Source organism: Crocodylus porosus, unplaced genomic scaffold (assembly GCF_001723895.1).
Source record: "Crocodylus porosus isolate Cpor-Errol unplaced genomic scaffold, CroPor_comp1, whole genome shotgun sequence".
Lineage (NCBI taxonomy): Eukaryota > Metazoa > Chordata > Crocodylia > Crocodylidae > Crocodylus > Crocodylus porosus.
Genome location: NW_017728911.1, coordinates 1,803,805 through 1,827,232, shown reverse-complemented (window position 1 = coordinate 1,827,232; position 23,428 = coordinate 1,803,805). Strand labels below are relative to the sequence as shown.

Genomic DNA, 23,428 nt, shown 5'->3' with positions numbered 1-23,428 from the left:
GGTGGTCTGCATAACTCTAGTTGGCGTAACTGTGTGCGATTTATACAGGGTATGCCAGATGTTTTACAACACAGGCTTGTGCCATGCCACCCTGTGTTTTGTTTATGCAAGAGATATGGAAGAGAACTCTTTTGAAATTTATATGTTGAGATTTAAGAAGAAAATATATAATTGCTATTGTGTACATCTGCCCGGTAAGGCCAGGAGGCATCTTAGGATGTCTCTACATGTGCAGGTAAAGGTGTGATGGGGTCTAATGCACAATCCACTCAGTCACCTTTGCTGTCATACTACACATGCATGGCAGGAGGCATGACTGGGATTGCAGATTAGAGCTCATCACACTTCATTGCTGTTGCAGGGGGAGTCCAATCCTGGGTTCCCCTTGCATTGGCAAGAATCAAGCTCCTGCAGCTAGAAGCCCCCTGAGCTGATGGGGCTTCCAGCCAGGGGTATACCCCATGCACCTCCATGGCTGGGACTCTGCATCAGCTGCAATTTGTCAGACGCAGGGACACACCACACCTCCCCACAGCCGGGAGACCATAGTCTGTGCCTCCGCAGCTGGCAGATAGCAGCTGCTGCAGTCTCCCAGCCACAAGGGTGTGTGGGGCCCCCCCATGTCTGGGCTCTCGGGCACCGGTGGCTCACATGTCGTTCTCCCCCCCCCCCGGCGCATTAATTGGCTGACAAGGCTTCTAGCCATAGGGGCCCCTGGCTTCATGCATAGTGGCTTGATGGGAAGAAACCACAAAACTTTTTATTTCACATATTTTGTGGAATAACTTTGTAGCTTATTCCTTTTTCTGTCACTCCATTAATTGATTGAATGTGTGGCCAGGTGATCACGTGAGGTGTGATTAACTGGTTGATCACAACTTAAACTGGTTGAGCACAACTTAAATGTAGCTGTAGTGTCACAAATCCAGATGTACTACTCAGAGGAAGAACCACAAATTGTATAAAAAATGTACAGGTCTTTAAAATGACCCAAGTGGTTTGATGTAAATGGTTCTTCAGTGGATAATGATGTTTTGATTTTAAGGCTTGATATTCTGGGACTTTCCAGGGTTCACATGGAAATGCTACACGTCATCTTTGAAAGGTGGGAGGACCCTTTAAAAATTTTGAAGCTCCCATTTTTGGATCGTATGAGTCACAAGATATTGTCTACACTACACCTCTAGGAAGTGTAATTTTTAAGGGCAATTCCACATTTGCTTAGCTATTTAAAATTAGCCTCTCATGATAATGTTGGTGTGGATGTGGAGTAGATGCAACTTATACCAGTACAGGCTGTTTTACTCCAGGATAAAGTTACTCTTTGGAAAGTCAGGAATACCTATACATTAGTGTAAATTACAGTCTTATACAATTTGTATGTCCTCATCTAGCTAATTTCAGCCCAGGGTAGCCTTTTTTTTTCAGTCTGAGCAGGCCATTACTTGCTTCCCTGTGGCAAGGGTTGTAATGGTGCTAACTGCAGGGAGCGGCCTTTCTGAGTATTGGTTATCTGTTTAAAGCACCAGTTTAACTTTGCGTTAAACTTTTAACAGTTTAACTATGCGTTGGCATACAACACTGATAGCATCAGTCCCATTCTCCTTGCTCAGCGTTTCCAGTTCTGCAGCTCCTTTCCTGCTTCTGTCTTCTTGGCTCATTGTTTGATCGGTCTCTCACCTTTCCACCTACTACTCATTTCTGTCTGCTCCTTGCAGATATCACTGCATAAAATTGCATTTGTTTGGGCTTTGAAAGTTATTGCATGATTTTATTTACGTCTACAGATAGGGTCAGAAAACTCAGATTCCTGTGAGAGTAGCTTTTTAGCCTAATGAGCACATAAGCCGTAACCTTGCTCACTAATAGTAGAGGGTATCGCCCACAGCAGATGTTTAAATTATGGGTGAGGAGGAAGAGCATCTACAAGAAAGAAAAGATGAAACTAACATTAAAGTTTGAGATCTGTGTTTCAGCATTGTTTTGAGCCAGTACTAAAACAACAATATTTAATTAAAAACCTTGTAACCCTGTACCATAGGGGATTAAAATTACCATGCTGTGTAGCTACTTCTCACTTTTTTATGGGCCTGATCCAAAAATCTGCTGAAGTCAGTGGGTGTTCTCCCGTTGACATTAGTGGGTTTTGGATCAGGTCCTAAACAGTGTCAAAGCCTGTTCACTGAAACAGCTGTTGTAAATTGCATTGAGCTGCTGCCTTTTGAATAGCCACTAAAATAGTAACCTCTGATGTGAACGAAGTATAGCGAGGTGGTTTCATTTCCAGGCTAGCTGCCAACATTCAATAAGTGTTTTGAAAGTCTATCTAATTAGCTGCGTAGATGGTATTTGTCACCCACAAGAGATGCTGCTGGCTGATTCACTCCCACTGGAAAAATGAAACAAGCAATTGAGTGGTGTCTGTACAATTCTTTGCACTAACTAATTGTCAAGGCTTCTGCTGATGGCTTCTCCCTTTTCTGGTAGTGATTTTATGTCAGGTGAATGTTCAGTTCAGGCTCCTTGGAGAAAGCTCTGAAATGGGAATTCCCTATTTTTTGCACAGTTAACGTCATTACTCCAATAGCAGAATTTCATGTGAACCATATATCCCTGAAGTAAAAAAAAAAAAAAAGAAATCAGTAACATGCTGTCCTGAGCATGATTTTGTTCAGATTTCCTAGAGTGCAAAACCATGATTTTCCTCACTATTTTTGGGGGGGAGAAGCCCGTCAGCTGCAGAAGTTCAGCAGATACCTCCTGCCATTGTAATATGTCATGAGCAACTCCAAGTCAGTTTGATGATGAGAGGAATAGAGCAGATCTCTAGATCTAAGCATTGTTCTTGTCAAGGAGAGTTGAGGCTAATGATCAAGTGGGTTATTTAAAAGGCGACAGTCTATTTTATAGTGATGTTGATTGTTGATAGCTAGAATGTTACATAAAAGAATTATGCATACAAGCTGTTAATCGGAGAGTATTCCTTACCAGATAGTATTATTGAATACAGATTGGTTTATAAACCTGTCTGTAGACTGACTCTGTGTGTGTGTGTGTGTGTGTGTGTGTGTGTGTGTGTGTGTGTGTGTAAAATAATATCAAATGGCTGTGAATATAAATTTATTTTCTACTTAGACCTGGAACAAATGAAGAAATACTTCATGAGCTCACAAGCAAAAGTATTGGCTACAGCTCTGGCACTCTTTTCTGGAACAGTTTCAGGAACTTGAGGCATGTGTGTCATCTGTGGCCTATAAACGCTTAGGATCAAACCAGCAATTGTAAAGACAGACATTGGCCCCATTCATTCAGGAGCAAGAACTCTGTCATAACATTTTCCCTATTTATGAATCCATCATATTAAGAAAAGGTTCTTCATTTCACAATTTTGGAGAAAAGATACGAGGATTCTGCTTAATCCTGTTCTTTAAATTGAGGGATAATTCATAATGACTGTCTAATGATCTTCATCCAAACATTCCTTCATGCTTGCATAAAGAGTGTAGGTGTCTGAATACCATTTGTGCCCATGAGAATTTCCCCCTCGCTCCCCCTGGCTTTCAGTAGAAGTTGGCACAAACGGCAGGAGCCCAGTTATAATTTTCTGTTTAGTACCTTTCTGAATGCATTGTTTATTTGGACACATTTGAAAACCAGCCAGCATTCTTTCAGAAATAGAAAAAAACCATTTATTTTAAAAACACATTTAAAAAAATAAGGTGATCCAGTGCCATCAAGTGACAAAAATATCAACTCCCTTCTACTCGCTTTTCCCATTCAGGCCAGCCCTTCAAAAATAACTGAAGCAAATAGACCTTAACACATCCTGAAGGTGATCAGACTCCAGGCCTGTCTCAGTATGGAGTGATTTTAGGAGACTTCTGGGATAATGCTCTTCTTTTATATAGGACACATGGATTGTACGGGAAACTTTTCACTGTCCAGAGGGATGTTTCAGCAGGTATGGGGGAGTGTTGTTAGGGTCACAGTAGTCTGGGAAATATGTAAGAATCAAGGGGGGGGTTTTGGGTTTGTTTGTTTTTGTGGTATCTTGGTCCAATAAAAGATGCTACAAAAAAAACCTCACTTGCCTCCAACATAGACGGAAGTTTTAATTTATTAATTTATTTAATTTTAGCCATTCTTATCAAACGTCACAAATAACACTTTACTGTCACTGTAAGAGACTATGAAGTTTTTATTAAGCTTTTTGGAATTGTGCCTGTGAGAATGTTTTGTATCTCTCAGACCCCAGAAATACAAAACATTTATAGCGAGAGACGAAAAACAGGCCCTGCACTACCCGCATAACTTGCCACTGTAGGTCTCCACAGCTTATTCCAGGTTAGCTGTTTGTTGAAGGCAAACAGGCTGTTACTTGCTCCTAAATACCTAATAGCAAGGCCCTGTAGTAGATGTCTTACTCCAAGATAGTTGCACATCTGTCTGCTCCTGACCTTGGCATAACTTATATACCAAGATGTACAAATCTAATGCAAGTTGCACAGGTGTTTCTGCTGTCTGCCTTGTCATGTTAGCTTGTCAGGGTTGAGCCTCTCCTTAAGGATTTTGGAAAAGGTTCTTGTAACAGGTTGATTTTGTTTGTATAATTTCATACACAAAAGCTTTTGGTGCAGCAGCTTGGTTTTTTCTTCATGCTGCTAAAAGATACAGTCATGCCAAGTTTTAAGTGCAAGTCTCAGTCATGATCCTGGTTTGTTTGTGTGGGTCCTACACAACAATAGGGAGAAAGAAACATTTTTTTAAAAAAGAAAAAGATGAGATATTTAAAGAGGCATAAAATTGTCATGGTTAGTCAGCTGGAAACTGCTTTTAACACAGTCTCTAAATTGATTAGATCTTCAGTTGACAGTGTCCCTTTAAATCTAATCTACGGTTAATGATCTTCTTCTGGCTTTGCCAGATAGGCAGAAGCGCCAATCACGATACAGAATTATTTTGCAATGCCTCATCTGTCAGCGCTTACTAATGGATGCCTATTTTCTCAAGACATATGGTAACATTTCTGCAGAGCGGCAAGGAAGGATGGCATTAAATAAAAGGATCACTGTTTAGAAGGCTCCAGACAGAAGTTCTCTCTTTCCTGGGCAGGGTAGTATTAAATACAGCCTACCCATTTTAACTCTTCCTGTAAAGATTGGTTTTGTTTTAGTGGCACTCTTATTTAATTGTACAGAAAGCTATCTATCCCAATCTCAACCAGGGTGTCATAGCATCATGAGGTGCCGTGAGATCCTTTAAGGGTACCATATACTATTAGCACTATCGAGTGTGCAAACACTTACACATGTTTTACAAGATAAACCTAAAGATTTCAAATGGGAATCCACAGTGCCAAAAATGTTCTGGTCTGTTAAGGTTTTTCTGAGTCCTTTACGAGGAAGAATTGCTTTCTTAGTTTTCTGTACTCAAGAAATGAGTGAAAGCAAAGAGCTGGCCTTTTCTGAGGAGTGCCTTAAATATACGGAGGGTTGCACTGTGTCTAAGAAGGTTGAAAACCATTGATTTGTCCTAATGTCTGTACGTCTTTAACACACATTTGGAAACATAGTTTTTCTAAATCCGTCATTTCACCTAACAATGTCCAGTCACTATGCGCACAATTCTCCTTTCCTCACAAACAATTGGGAAAGTGCATGAAATTTTCAATGTGCCACAAAGGTCAAGAGATTTCAGCTCATTTAGATAAAAAATGGGGCATCAAAATAGAGGAGACTATGGGATTAATAGCAAGGCAGCAGCTCCCTCTGTATTTAACAAATTCCTGCTGATGTGAATGGCAGCCTTACTGCCCAGGGAGTGACCTTGCATTTCAGGTGAGAAAGTCCTGAAGGATGGTCTCAATTAGGAGAAAAAAATCTTAGACTCCCACTTTGACCAGCCGGGCTCTCAGGTGCATAGAGGTTTATAAACCAAAACTGTTGCCTTAAATTCCAAACAAAAAATCCTGTGGTAGACCAGAGGTGGGCAATTATTTTGGGCAGAGGACTGCTTACCAGAGTTTTGGCAAGCTATGGAGGCATGACAGGCAGCCCAGGGCAGATGAATATTAATTTTCTAAATTTTTTAGGGGCCCCGTGGACTGAATAGAATGGCCTGGTGGGCCACATCCGGCCCCCAGGCTGCATTTTTCCCACCCCTGTGGTAGTCCCTTGGGTTTGATGTTACAGTAGATACAACCCACCAAGGGTAGGGTTACATACTGTTTTGGGGTTGATCCACATCTATGTGATGTTCCTGTCCATTTCTGATGCGATAGCAGGTTGGTCCAGAGCACAATGCCATGGCTCTAATCATAGGACAAGGATCTTTGTGGGTGATTTATCTTTTAGTGGACCAGCTGCATAATCAGGAAGGATACAGACAAGCTTTCAGGTCTATACCCAAGTACCCTTCATCAGGTCTCACCATCACCCCAACACTACCTTTAATCATAGGCTGGGGCATGGGTTTTTTGTTGCTTTTTTATAAGTTTTATGATTTCTGATAATCTGAAGAATTGTCTTTTGTTTTCCTCTCTTTGGCATATGTTTGGGAAGGGAAAATGTTTCACTTGACTATATAACCACGCTCCTCTGGTTTGTGTTTCATACTTCCCAGTTTTCACTTAAAGTCTCGTTGCTGGTTCTGTTTTTTGAAAGAATCTGATGCAGTTCTGTACATTTTCCTCTGGCAGTGTATCTTCTAATGTCATGGTTTTGTAGCAGTCGAGCTTGTTGGTGATTTTGATTTCTTCTTTCTGGGCGGCTAATAGATGGACATGCTACATTCTAGTCTAGCATCTTAAGCATTCTTTGGTGCTCAGCAGAACTGCTTGCTGCTCTGGCCAGGAAGTTGCAATTTTTTACCTAGAGTATCAAAATACATAGAAATGGATCATGACTTTGTTTGGATTTGCCAGTTCTTAAGCTATATGTGCTTTATGATGGAGGGAAAAATGCTGCTTTGGGAAAAATGGACCCAGAAGCTGAATGTTGTTTTTTTTCTAGGTATGTTTGTGATTCAGGATCCAAAGCAGTCTAAGGCTGCCATTACTCAGTCAGTAGTGAATGGTTACTTATATCTGTTTTAAATCTTTTTTCACTCTAAAAATAGTTCCTCTCCTTATGCTCAGGGTGCCCTTCATGTAATTTAGAATTGGTGTTTTACCATAAAGTATAGTAATACAATTTAATATATCCTGCAACATGTTATCAGGCAACACAGAATCTCACATTGCCCAATTCTTCCAAGTTGCCCACCTTTTTTACTCCACCATCAGCTCCATTACCCCTTCTTTAGTGTCCAGAGAAAATAAACTTTAAGGTATGCCCTGATCAAATTGGTCAATTTTAGATGTGGAGTGAGGGTGGGCAGCGGCTATTTTTTTCATCTTCCCCACTCCAAAATCAGCAAAATCTCCTTCTTAGTTACACTACTGGACAAAACTCCAGAGCTGTTGGGCGGTGGAAGCTCTTGGTGTATAGCTAGGGGGCGTGTACTTCAGCTGAGCTCAATTTTTGTGTTTTAGCACTAGAAGAGAAATGGTCTCCCACTAGAATTGTGTAATGCACGCCCTAAGCCATTTAGGACTTTATAGCTCCCCACCCAATGCCTTGAACATCCACCCATAAACCCATAGGAATCCAGTGGAGATCACAGAGCTGATAGTCACTGTGAGATACTCCTCTAACCCAGACAGGCTGCTGCATGGTGTATCAGCTTCAGATTCTGGATAGCTAAAATATAGGTTAATACTGAGCACATTGCGGTCTACCTGCAGCCTAATCTTAGTTTGACAAAAACATGGGTAACTTTTGTAGGGTTTTTAACATCCATGTTGCTTATTGAGGCGTGCATGACCTGTATGGGAGAGATCCATACACGCTAAGCACCTTGACCCCATTATGAATGATAGCTGCCAGTGCATCACAGGATGTCTGAAGCCTGCCAACCTTAAACAGTGTTGGCAGGCTGGCAATAACTCCATCTGACATCAGAAGAGCAGTGGCCAGCAGGATAGAAGGACTGAGACAAACTGAAGAAGTGAGACACTCGTTGTGTGACCATCATGCAGCACAAAAACCTCTGAAGTCATGCAGGAGCTTCCTCACTAGCACCCAACCTGTCAATGTCACAGCCAGGGAGACGCAACTACAGACTTGGAACAGAAGGGTGAAGAAAATACCTGGCAGTGAAAAAATGGACATTCCAGCAGCTGAGTCCTTACCGCCAGGGGCTGATGAACCATGGCAAAAGTGGCAAATCTCAACCACCTGCATACCGGAGTTGGACATGCTAAAGAACTAATGAAGAAGCGAGGCTATGCCACTGATTCAACCATCTGTGACAGTGGCACAGAGTCTGAGACAGTGCAACACCTGCTGCAGTGCCTGCTGCTTGAAGGCACATAAGCAGTGAAAGATCTTGCCAAGTACCATAAACGAGCGCCGGCATGTGTAACAAAATGGTCAAATGTGGTGTGGAGGCACAAGATGATGATTGGGGTGTAGAAGTCTCCCTTAGATCTTTCTGTCCAGTGTAATGTTAATTGCCTTGACCACCCTCTCTGGTTTATAACATGTAAACAAGCTATTTACTCTTGAGTACTCTGAGAAATGGGAAACACTGACGGTATCTAGACAGGTACCAAAAATGCTGGAGTTTGGTGAATCTTTCCATTAAGTGTGACAGTGCATAAAACCTGCCAAGCATGAACAAGAAAGCAATAATCAGATTTATTTCCATCCCCTTTACTTGTTTTGCAAATGATAGCCTTTTCAGTTCCCCATATGTTAATGGTCATTATTTTAACCATTCATTTTGGAACAAATAGTTTGCTCTTCTTTTCTACTAGGTTTTTAAATGTAGCACTAACAACGTTCATTTTGCTGGGATTTTCTGACCACATTCATATTGAGAAGTTATTCACAGATTTTTTTGGCCAACTGTCTGAATGTGAAGTCTTGGCAGTAAGCTGCAATACAAGAGCCTCAGGAAACATAATCTGTGACTAACTACCAAAAGAGAAACAATCTATATGTTTTGGTTTGCAAAATTTAAGCTTGCACTGGTAGCTATTTTTATCTTTTAATATATTAAAAATTGGGCTTAAGAACTTGTTTATATTCTTTTTCAATCCCATTGCAGGAAGAGCTGGGAAAATAGGCTACAGATTGTGAGGAGAATTAAAGGAGATTTATTTACTAGTCCCTCAGACTGCAAATGCTGTCTGAGAGTAAAAATGTAGTGTTGAGGATGGGAGGAGAAGAGGTTCATCATTCTCCTTTGGAACTTGCTGTTGAATTTTTAGGGAAATGAACCTCTTAAATAGAAAACTGAAAGGCTTTGTTCACCGATTGCTTTAGAACAGAGAAACCTTCATCACCAAGCACAGACACTGCTCTGTCTATACGCAGATTGTTCTGGAGCAACTATTCTGGAGTAATTCTAGACACTTATTCCAGATTAAGCATGTCCACATGTGCAGGTACTCTGGAAGAACTATTCTGCCTTAAATTTACACCCACCTGTATTGTGGAATAATTTTCCTATGTGCACAAGCCCTTAGTATGCCCAGATGACAGAAGTGTGAAGTGTACTAAACTCTGTCAGAACTCATGCCAAGAAGGATGTAAATTAATTAGTTTTTCTTTTATTTTTTCATCTAGTCAAGCAGCTCTAAGTGTTGTATTTTTTTTCATTCCATGTTTCTAGGATTCAAACCATGCTTTCTTTAATTTGAAAATAATTCTAGCCAAACAAGTATTGATTACATTGTATGTTAAGACCCCATCTACTTTCTGTGCTTTTACAAAGTTGAAACATGAAATACAAAGGGAAATGTCCATGATATAATAGCTGAGGATTATTTACCCCAAGGCTTTATTTACACATAATAAGAATAATAGACATGACTCTTCTAACTACCTTCTTGCCTTCAACTCGTGTACAGTGGAGGAAGGGGGGGGGAGTCAGCTTTACAGGGTCCCTCCCTGAAAGGTTAACAAATTCCAGAAAAGATCAAAATGTTCAGAATTAGTTATCTTCATAGAAAATGCTTTGTCTGCATAGCCACTTTCTGTATACCTAGGGACACTGACTGATCCTGTATCTAAATCACATGAAGTAGAGTGTGGTCTGTCATCTTAAAATCAAGCTTGAAGCCATGCAGGTCTGTATTAATTAAATAGAACTAGGTTTTCTAATGACTCTACAAGGAAGTTGTTGTTGATTGTACTGTTCAGAAATCACATGGGTGTTTCTAGTCTGTCTTCATCAGGGTTCTCAGTTTTAGATGTTCGTGAAAAGGCCTTGGACTCGGTCCTCAAAGCAAATAATGGCATAAACTACACTTTGTATAAAGACTGAAATTCAGTCTGTGGACTCATGAGATTCTTCTGTTGCTCTGCATGATGCAGCTTGTGTGGTCCAGGACCAAAACACTTTAGAACCAGGGACAAAAGTATTCCTGTATGACAGAGTCACACTCTTGAATAAGCTAGTAGTTTGGGCAAATCCAGAAGGAAACGGTGTTTTAGGCAATTCTGGAAAACCTTTCTTTTTGAGCTAGGATTTTCCCCAGAACCAAAGATGACTTTCACTACTTTGGCAATGTTCCTTCCAGAATAATATCTTAGGACAAACAAGCCTACCAAAATAAGCACAGTGACTTAAGTGGTTATTTGCCTGAAAGGGGAAATGTGGTAGAGTCTCTTAAAATGGGGGAGCAGGGAGCAATGTAAAACCCTAAAATAGGTAGGGGACAACAACAGGCCTGAGAGCATGAAACACTGCATTAGGGAGATGCAGGACAGCATGTCTCTTCCTTATGCAAAGTCAGTTCTTCACACCAGTGGAAACCAACTCCAACCCTGAAGCAAGAGATTTGATAATCCTTTCCAAAATGTGTAATTTTAGAATTCAGTTCTAATTCTAGAAATTCTTGTTTCTATAAATGTTCCTCTTTGAATATGGTCAGATATTCTGCCCCAGGGATGTCCTGTGGCAATGAGTGCTACTGGCCAATTGCCTAGTGTAAGAAAAGGTTTATCTTAATATTTAGTGTTGACTTCTGTTGTGTTTCAGTTTAACTGAATGCTCCCTTGGTCTTGTGTGAAGAGAGGGGGAGAAGAAAAATCCCTGATCTGCCTTCCTGATATCCATTATTTTCTGTATATCCTGTTAATCTCATCTCTTTTTGAAGATAAATCATTTAAATCTTTTTCACAAGAGGGATTGTGTTGCCTGCCTCTGATTCCTTTTGATTCTGCAGTATCATTTCTGAGATGGAGTGACCAGCACTGAGTGCCGCGTTGCAGATAAGAATGAATCTTGTTCATTAAGTATCGTAGAATTTTGAATTTTCTCTTGATGTTTGTACAGAAGTCTTCTTTGAACTATTGACAGTAGTTTTGCTTACCCAACCAGCCCTATACAAATATTTTATTACCCTCTCCTCCATTTTCAATAATTTGGGATAGTTGCATGAAAACAGAGTCATCTTCTTTGTAAGAGCTCTTCTGCTTCTGTTGCTGTTTCCCCATCCCTTTCTTCTTTGTGATGCAGTCTCTATAATTGTATAGCAACAGATGTCACAATAGGATGAATACAGATCCTTTGGAAGAGACCAATTCAGTACTGATTTTTTTTTTCTCAGAATGCAGAGCCGCAGGTGCCCAAGTATCTGGGTGCAGTTCATCCTACCTAGAAAAACCAGAGGAAGAGACAGATGCATGCAACTCTTAATTAAAACATATTCTATGTTCCTTTCTCCTATGTCCTGTTCATTGGGTGCATTCCAAATAAGAATTTAAGTGTAATTCAGTGCTCATTTTTGTTGTGAAGTTCGCTGTTGTTGGACCCCCTTTGTCAGGACTTCAGTCTTATCCAAAAGATTGTAATGGGTTTTTAAAAAAATGCAGTAATACGCTTCCCTCATCAGAGATTAAAACAATGAAAGGTTAAGGTAAAATCAAACAGATGCAGCAGTGGAGACCTTACATCCTGTTAAAGTAGTTCTAGCAATTTGCATCCTTCTCCAAACACACAGGCATATGCACGTATCAGTTTTGTTTTCCAGCACGAGCCAATTCTTCAAACTTGTTGATCTTGTGTTTTTATTATGTCATGACACACTTTCCTCTGGTTCTTCTGTAGATTAGAAATGCCTCCATACTTCAAGTTGTTAATTCAAATAAGGATTAGTAACATGCATAGAGCTGATCCAGCTGTTCCATCAAACTAGAGGGATTGCTAGTCTTTGCACGGTGAACTTTAACAGTTCCAGATGGGTCATGTCCACAGCAATTTTGTTTCCATCATTTCTAACTTCCCAATCGGGAAGACTGGATTCTTTTTGTTTGGCCTATGTACCCAGTATTCATTACAACAAACAACCCCTCTCTGTCTAGATGTTTGTACCTTTAGGTCAGTTGTAGATGCATCCTATGCATCTTTAATGGTCATTTAGCCAAGGTAGACATTTCCACTGTACTCGGAAAAAGCCTGCCAAATTCTGTAGATTTTTTTTTTTTATTGCAGAGTCTGCCTACCTCTGTGCCTTAGGGCTTGTTTGACTAAATTAGCAGTGTGCACACTGACTTCAACATTTGCACCTAATTACTTGTAAGCCTTTCAATGATTTGCATGTTTAAGCCTTACCAGTATATTCTTGTGTCACAAGTTTCAGGTAAACCTGGTGACTTGGAATAAGTGATTTTCTTAGCTCAAAGGCTGAAACACTGCAGGCTGGCAGTTGGTGGTGTTGTCCTATCTTCTTAAGCCAGGCCATGTTTCCTTTCCTACCACAGCTTTTTCCAGCTATTTGATGAAATCAAGAGTTTATTTTTTCCCAAGTGGTAAAAAAAGGGGATTAATATCCCTTGCTGGAACATTGCAGATGAGTGAGAGAAGCCAGATCTATGCTCCAGATTTTTCCCAGTATAGGGATGGCAGCAAACCCCTCTGGCAGAGTGCAGCTATGGCAACAGAAGAGGGGGTTTTGTCTTTCAGGGAGATGGTGTATCTCCTGTTTGCATTTATTTCATCTCTACAAAGGCCTTTGCAGATGTGGTCTTGTTACCCTAGCTAAAGCAACAAAGGCTCTTCTCTGGTGTATGTGGTCTCAGAACTACGAGGCATAAATCTCCACATAGCTGATATGCAGGTTAGTTGGAGAATGGTTAATAACTTCTCTCACTGAGTGTGCTTATGGGGAAGTAACAGGTATTCCAGCAGTATTGAGCTGCTAGCCTCTGAAATGACTGAGTATGCTGTTCTGGCTCCACGCTTTGCTCCTTCTGTCCAATTTCAAGCCTCAGCATAGAGCCAAAGCACAGTTTTGTTCTTCAACAGACATGCAATGCAGGACACTATCTGTTGCATAGTCCGGGTCTGGAAATAAAGTGGAGCCAGGTCTTGGAAACCTGAGAAAAGAATAGGAAACCCTGGCCAGGATTGCAGGAGACACCTTTTTAGGAAGTTACGAGTGCAGTTCTGTATAACACGTCTATATCTGCAACAGCCTTAGCTTAACTCCAGCAGCAAAATTCACCAGAGCACCACAAGGGATGACGGGGTCCAATGGTCACAAACTCCTACAAGACCATTTTAGGCTGGGCATAAGAGAGAACTTTTTTACTGTCCCAAACCTCAAGTCCTGGAATAGACTCCCCTCCAGAAGTGGTGCAAGCACCTACTCTGGAAACTTTTAAGAAACATTTGGATGCTTATCTCGCTGGGATCCTTTGACCCTAGCTGACTTCCTGTTCTGTAGGCATGGGACTGGACCCAATGATCTTATGAGGTCCCTTCCAGCCCTAATGTTGGGGAAATCTATGAAGATCTTTTTGCTAATATAATTTATTGTCTGGGGAGCCATTTTAAGCTATCCATGCTGAAGAACTCCTGCTGCATCTTCACCAGGAGCTTTAGTTTACTACTGACCAAGTCTAAGACAGGTGCTCACTTTTAAAGTAATCTGGTATCAGCTGCTTGACATTTAAGTAGGCATTAGTGTGGAGTGCAGGTAGTGATTAAAATGAATGAGTGTATTCATCTGGTAGAGCTGCTGTTTCTGAAGAATCAGTGAAGACCCAGCATATTGCATTTTGGAAGATTTATTTATTTTACAACTTGTAAGGCTGAAATGTTGAACTTACCTCTATGGAGAATTGCACTGGGTTTAATTAAATGCCTGAAGCTGAACTGATTTAATTTAACTAGTACAACCTGCTCTTCAATGATTTATTTTGTTTTAATACAAGCTTGTGTTTGTTTACCAAAGCCTGTTACCAGTCACCTTAATCTTGTCTTTGTTTTTGTTAAAAGGAAACCTTAAGCTCCTCCGGTATAATTTACTAATATCAAAACTTTGCACATTGACCCTCAGTTGCCACAGTGGGCAAATCCTGTGCCTGTGAATTTGATTGCCCTGCTCAGAAGTCAGGTATGACATTAGATGTAGTGTAACTTGGTATATGCAGTTGTTGGCAAAAACAAAACCAAATGAAATAAAAACAATCCCCCCAACCTCTACCTGAACTAAGTTACTTAGAATTAAATAGAACACATCGAAAATATTCTACAAGACAATGAAAGAATCAGACAAAAACAATGTAACATCTGTAATATAATACTAGGTTTTCCCTATAAAATATATAGCTTGCTTTTCTGTATCAGTGATTTTCACACTGAAGTCCACAGACTATCTAAGATCAATGATGGCCTGGCCCTGGCTCCATTTCCTTGGAAGAATTTATCTAAAGATCATTGGAAAGAGATTGACTGTATGCGAAGGCAGAAAGGAACAATGCCTACTATAAGTGGAACGAGCTGTTTTATCATAAACCAGCCCATCAGTTGAATTGGAGCTCCCAGCCAAAGAGGAGATGAGGGCTGCTGATGGGATAGAGGCATCTAGTTGGAGGGGAATGTCCAAGTGATAAATAACTAGGCAGCTGGACAAAGATTGTCTAGGGGAAGAGGAGGACTAGATGCCAGGGCAGCAGGAGAAGAGATCAAAGGGACTAGGCTGGAGAGACCAGAGTCCGCTGGGGAAAGTGTGGGCAAGGATTAAAACAAGAAGTGAGAGATGAGATTAGGAAAAAAAAAATCACAAGCATTTTCCCCACCCACCTCCTGCAAAGTAGAAGCCAATTGTAAGGTGAAGCTAAGATGCATCAATGCTTTGATCATTATGTAGTTCCATGCAAGTCTAGGCCAGCAGGCAGCTGGGCACTTGTTTGATTTCTACTATAGTTGTAGTGACACTTCAAAATTGTTCTGTGCTGTCAAGACAGTAGTGGCCAAGAGGTTGTACAAGTTCCCTCCTCCTCCTGCATACGTTCTTACTGTGGGCCTGATGAAGATGATGGACTGATGAAATAGTTCTGACTGTATTGGGTATTTCCCAGTGTGCCTCAAAGAGAGGCTCAGACCAGAATCTAGTACTTCAGTTAAAATGGGGCTTGGGCTGTGAAAAAAGCTTGAGTGTATTTTATCTGTACAAGTGATGGAAACAAATGCAACATCAGTATTGTAAAGGGTCTCCTCCCTGAGTTATGGAGCATTCTCTGATTTACATTTTTAAGTTTCCTGATTACCCTGCTTTGACAATGCTGCAACTTTTCTTTTGCAGTATGCATAGCCAAGGGGTTGATCTTTATGTGGAAATTAACTAGAATAACTGTTCCAGAATAATTATTTAAATATTTTGGCCCTTGGGGTTAAATGTTCTTATTCTGGAAAAACGGTAACCATATGGGAGAATTATTCTGAATTATTATTCCAAAGTAGCTATTTCAGTACATTTCCAGGTGCAAACCATAATGCATAGACCAATGTTATGCACATGCTGTTCTAACTAGATTTTTTAGGGTCACATTTGGAAGAGTCCAAGTCTATCCATCTACCAAGATTACACACCCAGCCATCCACCCAGCTTACCTCTATACACACACACCCTTGCCATGCACCAAGCCTTCCTCTATACATACAATTTATGTAATTGCATTTATTGATTTAAAAAAAAATGTAGCTGCTGCTTTTACTTCCAACTTTTTAAGAAAACGACACTGGAATATTTTAATTTTAGAAGTTTGGTTGAATTTTTGCCATATTATCCTGCATACAACATGCATCTTTTCCCAAAATTCAGCTGCTGGAAATTGGGGTGCACATTATAAGCAAGGAAATACAGTAAAGTAAAAGTAACAGCAGGGCTTCATGTGGATGTCCCTAGCTGCTGGCTGTGGACTTCCATCACCCACTCCACTCCCAGCAGAGGCTTCTGTTGCAGAAACAGGCAAAGATGTTTTCCCCTTTATTCTGCCTTTCAAACACAAGTTTTGTATTTTGTTCAGGAGTGTTATAGCAAGAAAAACACGGTATTTGCACAGAATGCCATTAAAATGCATCAACAAAATGAAGCTGAAAATTGAAATAAGTTCTCTCATTTGATGCGTTATCGGATCAGCAGCTATTTGTGATTTGGCTCAGCATCAGTGGAAACAGTGGCTAAACAGAGCATTCAGATATTCATGAGTTTAGACCCCCTCCCCTCACAAAAAACCCCCAAATGAGCCAAAAACAAACAAACAACCCCCCACCTCCCAACCAATCAGTAGATTTAACTTTTAAAAAATCTTGACTTTTTTTTAAATGCCATATGTCAGGCTCTTTCTATTTCTCTCTCTTTGCTTAATGTTCTCTTTTGTTTCCACTTTCAGACTTTGTCGGCAAGCAGGAGTGTTGACCACTTTTTCTAAGCTTATGAAAGCGGTGCCTTTAAGTAAAACAAGAAAGCCATGCAGTTAAATCATGAGTTTTCTTATGACTCAAAACATGACCATGCATGTGTTCTACAAAACTCACTCGCTTGCAATGCAGATATGATGTAGTGCAGAAATGGGCAAGAAACTCCATCTAGACAAGAGAATACCAATCACTTCAGATATTGTAATATGCACTGTAAAGTGGAGCCTGTTATCATTACATGTTGCAGCGTAGAGAAATGTTCTAGGGAAAGCACTGAGTACATTTTATCTAGCGTCTAGATATTTATTTAAAATAAGGGGATACAAATGACTGAAAACCTGGAAAATTTCAGCTTCAAAATTAAGAAGTTTAAGCAGCCTGGTTAGGGACTTCAGTAGGCATTCAGATACTATTTTATGGTAGCAGCTACAGTCTTTATTAAGCACAATAGGAAAAGCAGTGAAACAATAAGCTGCATTATAAAAAAAAAAAAGCAGTGATGAAAAGGAACTATTATTATCCATTGGTTTATAGATGAAGAACTGAGGTGCAGCCAGTTTGAGTAACTCGCTTCAGATCACGTGGAGCTTGTGGCAGAGCTGGATTTGAACCTAAATAAACAAAGTCCCAGCCCAGTGTCTTAACCACAGTGTCATCATCTTTCCATGTCTACTGTAGGCACTGCTCTGAGGAGTATCCTGGAAAACTGAATTCATTAAGCTAGTGATCTCTGTACTCACTCCAGTGGCATATTTAGGTCAGTGGGTGAGATTACTGGAAATAAGGTAGCAGGGAGCATCTTGTATTGCTTTTAATTATGCTATGCAGATCTGTAGATAAGCAGGACTGTGGTTTTCAGTGTTGGCAACCTATGCTTTTCACCCCTAAATTCACATGAAATTCTAAGCTGTTTGGTTTCAGAATGGCCAGAAATGCCAAATGACTAGCCACTACTTTTAAAGAATTTGTTTGTGTTACTTTTGTCACATCAAAATGAACTAAATAACTGAACAGAAATATGAACTAAAACTATTTCTAGAAGACAAATGGACTGTCTAATTATGTACCTAATATCAGACTTGTGGAAATTTCAGTGTTTGGATTATTTAAAAAAAAAATAAATCAATTTTGTAGAGTCCTGATTGTGCCAGTATCAGGTGTTAATAAGTCACAATAAAAATACTTGAAAAGTTTTTTTTAAAAAGGTAGCGAGAGAGAGAGAGAGAGAGGATTAATAGGAAAAGTCAGCTGATCATAACAGCACTTAGCAAGTGCTATTAACAACTTACTAGTTCATCTGGGTTTTATTTGGAGCTGTTTCATTCAGTATTCTGAAGATCAAGAAAAAAATATTTCCTATTTTCTTACTCTAGTTAATTTTTCTCTCTCGTACTTCTTCATGCACAGCTTTTTTTTTAAGAAGGTGGAAGTGTAATGAATGCTTTCCATATTATGAAGCTCAGAGAGCAAGTCCTGCTGTATAGAAAAGGTTGTTCCAGAAGAACATGAAAAATGCATTACAGAACTGTTGCTTTATCTTGGCTTGCTTCCAAAGAGCCTTTGGCAACAGTTTCAATCCCAATAGGAGCCAAGGCTGCATTTTTGTAAGTGAAGTCATAAATGGCAACCATTGCTCTTCCCCTCACCAGACCTCCCCATCCTCCTGCAAAAATGGCTAGAGTGGTAGGTGACAAGAATCTGTTCTCTGTGAACTGTGCCCTTTATCTAATTTAAAATAGGGAGAACAGTCTCTGTGATTTTTTTTTCCCAGATGTCCCCAAAAAGTTCCTTTTCTCTTAACAGTAGTTGGGATCTATCTGTTGTAACCTATGTGGAGGTAAACTCCATTTTTATTGGTTAAAGGAACCTTCCCCTAAAATATACTTAAATTATTTAATTACTTAACACAAATGGTTACATTGTTATAATCCCGTGGGTCTAGAGCAGGGGGTTAACCATCTTTTGGGAGGACGGTTTAATGAAGCTAAGTCCAAAGGCAGGCTGCCATTCTCCTCCTCCCCCTTTTCCCACCTGTAATGCTGCTGCTTCCCGCTTCCTTATCCTCTTCAGTGCTGATCTACCCCCAACGTCTCCCACTTCTAAACTGGTGCCGCAGTCAGCTTTGCAGACTGGATCCAATTCCTTGGAGGGGTAGATTCCACCCGTAGGCTGCAGGCACCTAGTCTAGAGCCATTGTCTGGTTTAACACAAATTTGCAGGTGCCTGCGTTGAGTTTATACTTTACACCACAGTCACAGGAGCTAGTGTCTGAGCACAGAATCAAAACCCAGGAAGCACTTGACTTCTCATTCTCTTAGCATGCTATTGACTTTCAACCAATCAATCTTGCCACTCGCTTCAATTTCCCTTGGTGTAAAATAGACAGAATACTTATTCCCCTTACTAAGATATTGTGAGGACTAGTTAACTAATGTTTGCAAAGTAGTTTAAGGATGGACTGTTCTGCAGGGAATACTGAGCAACTGTCTTTATGTATTATTCATGCACAATTTTTTTATGCTGAAACCTTTTTCATGATTATGTAATGTGCACTAGTCACCTTAAAACTCTCCCTCTCTCTTAGCAAAATGCCTCGGTAGATACCACCGTTGTTTAGCTCTGAGTACAGTAGAAAAACCCCCACACTGAGTGGACGTCTGAAAGTCATACATGCTGCATCTGATTAAGTTGCTGTCAGAAGCAGGCGGCTAATAAATGATGTTATGCACTTTTACAGGAAGAGCTTGAGCTTAGTGAAGAAGTATATGTTCCAACAAGGTTGGCAGAGCTTTTCTGTTGAAGTTTCTTCCTTATTTGTCTGCAGGATATGTTGCCCTTTTTTTGAAATTGAAAAAGAAAGGGAGATTTACCTGCAATTTACAAGCAATTTGTATTTTGATTTCGGATATCTTTGCTGTAATATGGTTTCCGCCATTCGCTGAACAGGGATCTTCAGTTATAAAAACATCAAACATTGCCTTCAGTGGGTTTTTTTCATTGAAATCCATTGTGTGTATTGTTCTTATAGCTTATTGTGTCTAGTCTAATTACTTTGCTTTTGTTATGATTGTATTAACATGGTAATGGTAGCACTGGTTTATATTCTGGCAAGACAAACTAGTGACAGAAAATGCCAATTCACTGAAAGCAGAACATTTTGCAGAACAATATCCATTTCAATGCATTTCCATTTCAAGATAAAAAAGAGATGAAGCATGATGATGAGGCCAAAATGAAACCCCTTGATATTTTTAGAATAGGGTTTTTCAGTTTCATTTTAGAGTGGATATCACTGAAATTTCTTTTGGCTTTTATATTATGTTTTAAAAACATACCTTGAAACCCAGAGAAAACATTTAAATTGAGCTGAACTAAATTGTTTTTAAAATTTCAGTTTTCAGGAAATTTTGAAATGTTTGCTTTTCCAAGTTATGGACTAGCTCATAAAATGGAAAAATTGTTTCCTGCCCCAACCCCAATCCCATTGCAAATAGTGCAAGGCAAATATAAATGGATGTGGAAGCTGAATTTCAATTGTTTGGGAGCTCTGGACAGATCTACAAGCTTGAACTGTTGGCTGAGAGCATCCATAATACTGAACCAAAATTATGTATAAAAATTTTTAATCTTATGAGCTTCTGTTAAGAACAGAACAAAACAAAGCAAATCTTGTACGTTAATAGGCTTGTATCATCATTGTTAAAAGTGCCAATGACCTAACATATTTGTATAACAACTCCTATATGATGGTGTGTGTGTGTGTGTGTGTGTGTGTGATATATATATATATATATACACACACATACATCTATGGTACGGGTTTGTATGTACATGATGTTATAAATTAATAGTCTCTATCACTTTTATATCAGGAGTTATTGGCAGGCCATACATATTTTTCAAGGGAACAGTACAAGACCATTGTTTGTTTCTGAAGGTTTAGGTGGGTTCACAGTTCTTCTCAGGCTTTGAACTCTGCAGGTATGTGCGTGTAGAAATACCTTCATGCATTGTTAGCTAGAGAGAAGTTAAGTGACTGTACATTGGGCCTGAAGTCAATATTTTTAAATGATCTTTATTGGTTACTGGAGGCTTTTCAGTACATAAATTTAAATTCTGAGTACTGAATTTAAATTCATTTAAAAAAAATGTTCAGGTCACCTTTAAGAAAAAGCTTTTAAAATATACCTTAAGTTCCTTTTCTTAAAGATGTGTGTGATAATATGGAAAGCATAGGAACAAAGCATACCTTTTTAATAAGAGAGCAATACGAGCAAGCTGAAAGGCTATAAAATTTTGTGCTGCCGGGGAGCATTATGGCAGGTTTGTTTCTGTGACTAGCCCTGTCATCATCAAACCTCTCACAGCAGAACAGTAAAAACTTGGCTGGATTCTCTGCTGTTTTGTTGTTGTATGCAGCTGCATATGCACACGCTTTGCAGTTAAAGTATGTGTCCTACCATGGAGAGAAAATAGCTTGTAAAAGGTTACTGCATTAACATATGATGGAGATTATGCTTTATGAAAAGACTAAATGTACTTCCCTCCAGATGCATTGGCATTTATTTATATAGCAGCGTTCTGTAAATGGTTCATTTTAAAATCTGGTTTATACTCTTTGTAATTTAAAGGAGATTTCTTTTTTCAAAAAGTGGGGGAATCAGCCCCTTATTGGATGTAAGTAAGTGGAGGATATGACCTGTAAAAGGATCTGTTCTGCTTATTCCCAGTATAAACTGGAGGCTGGAGCCTCAATGAAAGAAAACTGATTTTATACCAGCTAAAGATCTGTGCCCACACCTTCATAACATCCAGCATTATCAATACCAGATGTATAAAGGGATAGATCATGGCTGGTTATCAAACCTAGCAGCAAAATACTGTCCAAAGCAGGGGATAGCTACTGAGATTGTGATATGTTGCAAATGATATCAAAGGCTAGATATTATTTCTTATTTGTGACAATGTTTCAGTCCTGAGTGGGATGTTCCCAAGCTGCTAGGGCCCAAGGAAACAGTAAGGCTTTTTATTTTACTTTCCTATCTAAATAAATAGACCAAAGTAGCTCATATCTCCTGCTGAGCTGTGTTGGCTGTTTATTTCGCTAAGGTTTGGTGGCTCCAAATGTGAGCAGTCAACCTGTGAGTGAAATGCAAGCATATCAGACAATGCTGGAATAGCCAGGCAGAAAAAGGAAGACCTGGAAGAGCGATGGGTACATCGTGTACCTTTTCAGTAGGTGTGATGTTCTGTGCTGAAAAATCTTGCTGTTTGAAAAAAGGCTTATAAGTATTCTTTTTCTTTTGAGATGCAAAGGCAATCTCTTCCATCTAAAAGTGCCACTTTTGTGCCCTAAAAGTAGTTGAGAGACTACATGGGCTTGAATTTGTAAGGTGTCCTGTGGTATTTAATTTGTGCAAAGAAAAACATCATGGTGGAGGATCATCCCAAGAGCCAGCCCTTCCTTGTAATTTTTAGATGTTATGTCTGAATGTCCAGCAGAAATGTTGAAGCATCTATGTTCAGGTTTTGTTCTTGTTTGGGGAACACATCTCTTGGTGTTCTATTAAAATTCTCTGTGGGTGCACATGAAAGATTTGGCATGCTGAACACCTTAAACTTTCCTTTGTGTCTTCATTTGTTGGCTGCATCATTTAAATCTGTCTTCTAAGCTAGCTTTTCTCTTTCATTTGGGAAATTTTCTGGTTTTTGTGCAAGCTCAAAACCAGTTTATTTGCATAACTCAGTTCTTGCTTTTTCTCTTTCTAGGAGGAATATAGAGCTGAAGGCATCAGCTGGCACAACATAGACTATATAGATAACTCTGGCTGCATAAACCTAATCAGCAAGAAACCAACAGGCCTGCTCCACCTGCTGGATGAGGAAAGCAAGTGAGCAAGAACCAGTTTTGATGGGCACAATGACTGCTATTAAGTGTCCATCAAACCGAAGACTTTGTATTGTTTTACCTAAATTGTTTGAGAGTCAGATGGAAAATTTAAATGAGAAAGAGATTATGATTTAGCTTGATACTGCTAAGGGGAAGCATCTGAAATTCTTTTCTCACCTTTTTACTATTTGCTTAGAAACCAGTCTCACAATTGAAGTTTTATCTGTCTCAGTAATGTTTTCTAGAGAGAAAGTTAAATCCCTAATGTCTGTTTCTACATAGTCATCATTTCAAAGCCCTTCCAATTATTTGCCTAATTTAACCTCTTGCTTCCAAGACAGCAAGACTAGTAGTTTTTAGAAATACTATACTTTTAACATATTTAGTTAATAGCTTTATGTATTAAAAGATTATCCTCATTGTGGGGAAGAACCTCAAAAGTACCCTTTATTTAGCCCTCTCCTTTTTTCTGCCGTGTCTTTGTCTTGGGTCATGTCTACCTGGGGACAAATTAATTAAACCAAATTAATTAAAAGCATGACTTTCAAGTGGATAAATGGAAGTGCCTTAAGCCCCAGTGTGAGTAATGTTATGAAGAAATAAAGTGGCCTTATTCATTTGCTTCCAAACTTAAGCCAAAGTGAGCTAAGGTTATTTTATTTCTAAATGAGTGTGCATGCACACAGGGATTCAGTGCATTTTAAAATCACAGTGTTAGTTAATTCTGCTTGTCTTCCCATGCAGACAGTCTATAAGGCTGCCTCATGGAATGTGTAGCCT

The 23,428-nt window shown here is 39.6% G+C and overlaps 1 protein-coding gene across 2 annotated transcripts in view; it reads left to right on the top strand.

Annotated features, from left to right (window-relative positions):
• Positions 1-23,428, top strand: part of MYO9A (myosin IXA) — a 317,277-nt gene that overhangs the window by 208,988 nt on the left and 84,861 nt on the right. For both annotated transcript variants that reach the window (XM_019533260.1, XM_019533261.1), the window contains exon 12: positions 22,528-22,649. In XM_019533260.1, coding sequence (XP_019388805.1) covers positions 22,528-22,649 — 122 coding nt within the window. The remainder of the gene's footprint in view (positions 1-22,527; positions 22,650-23,428) is intronic.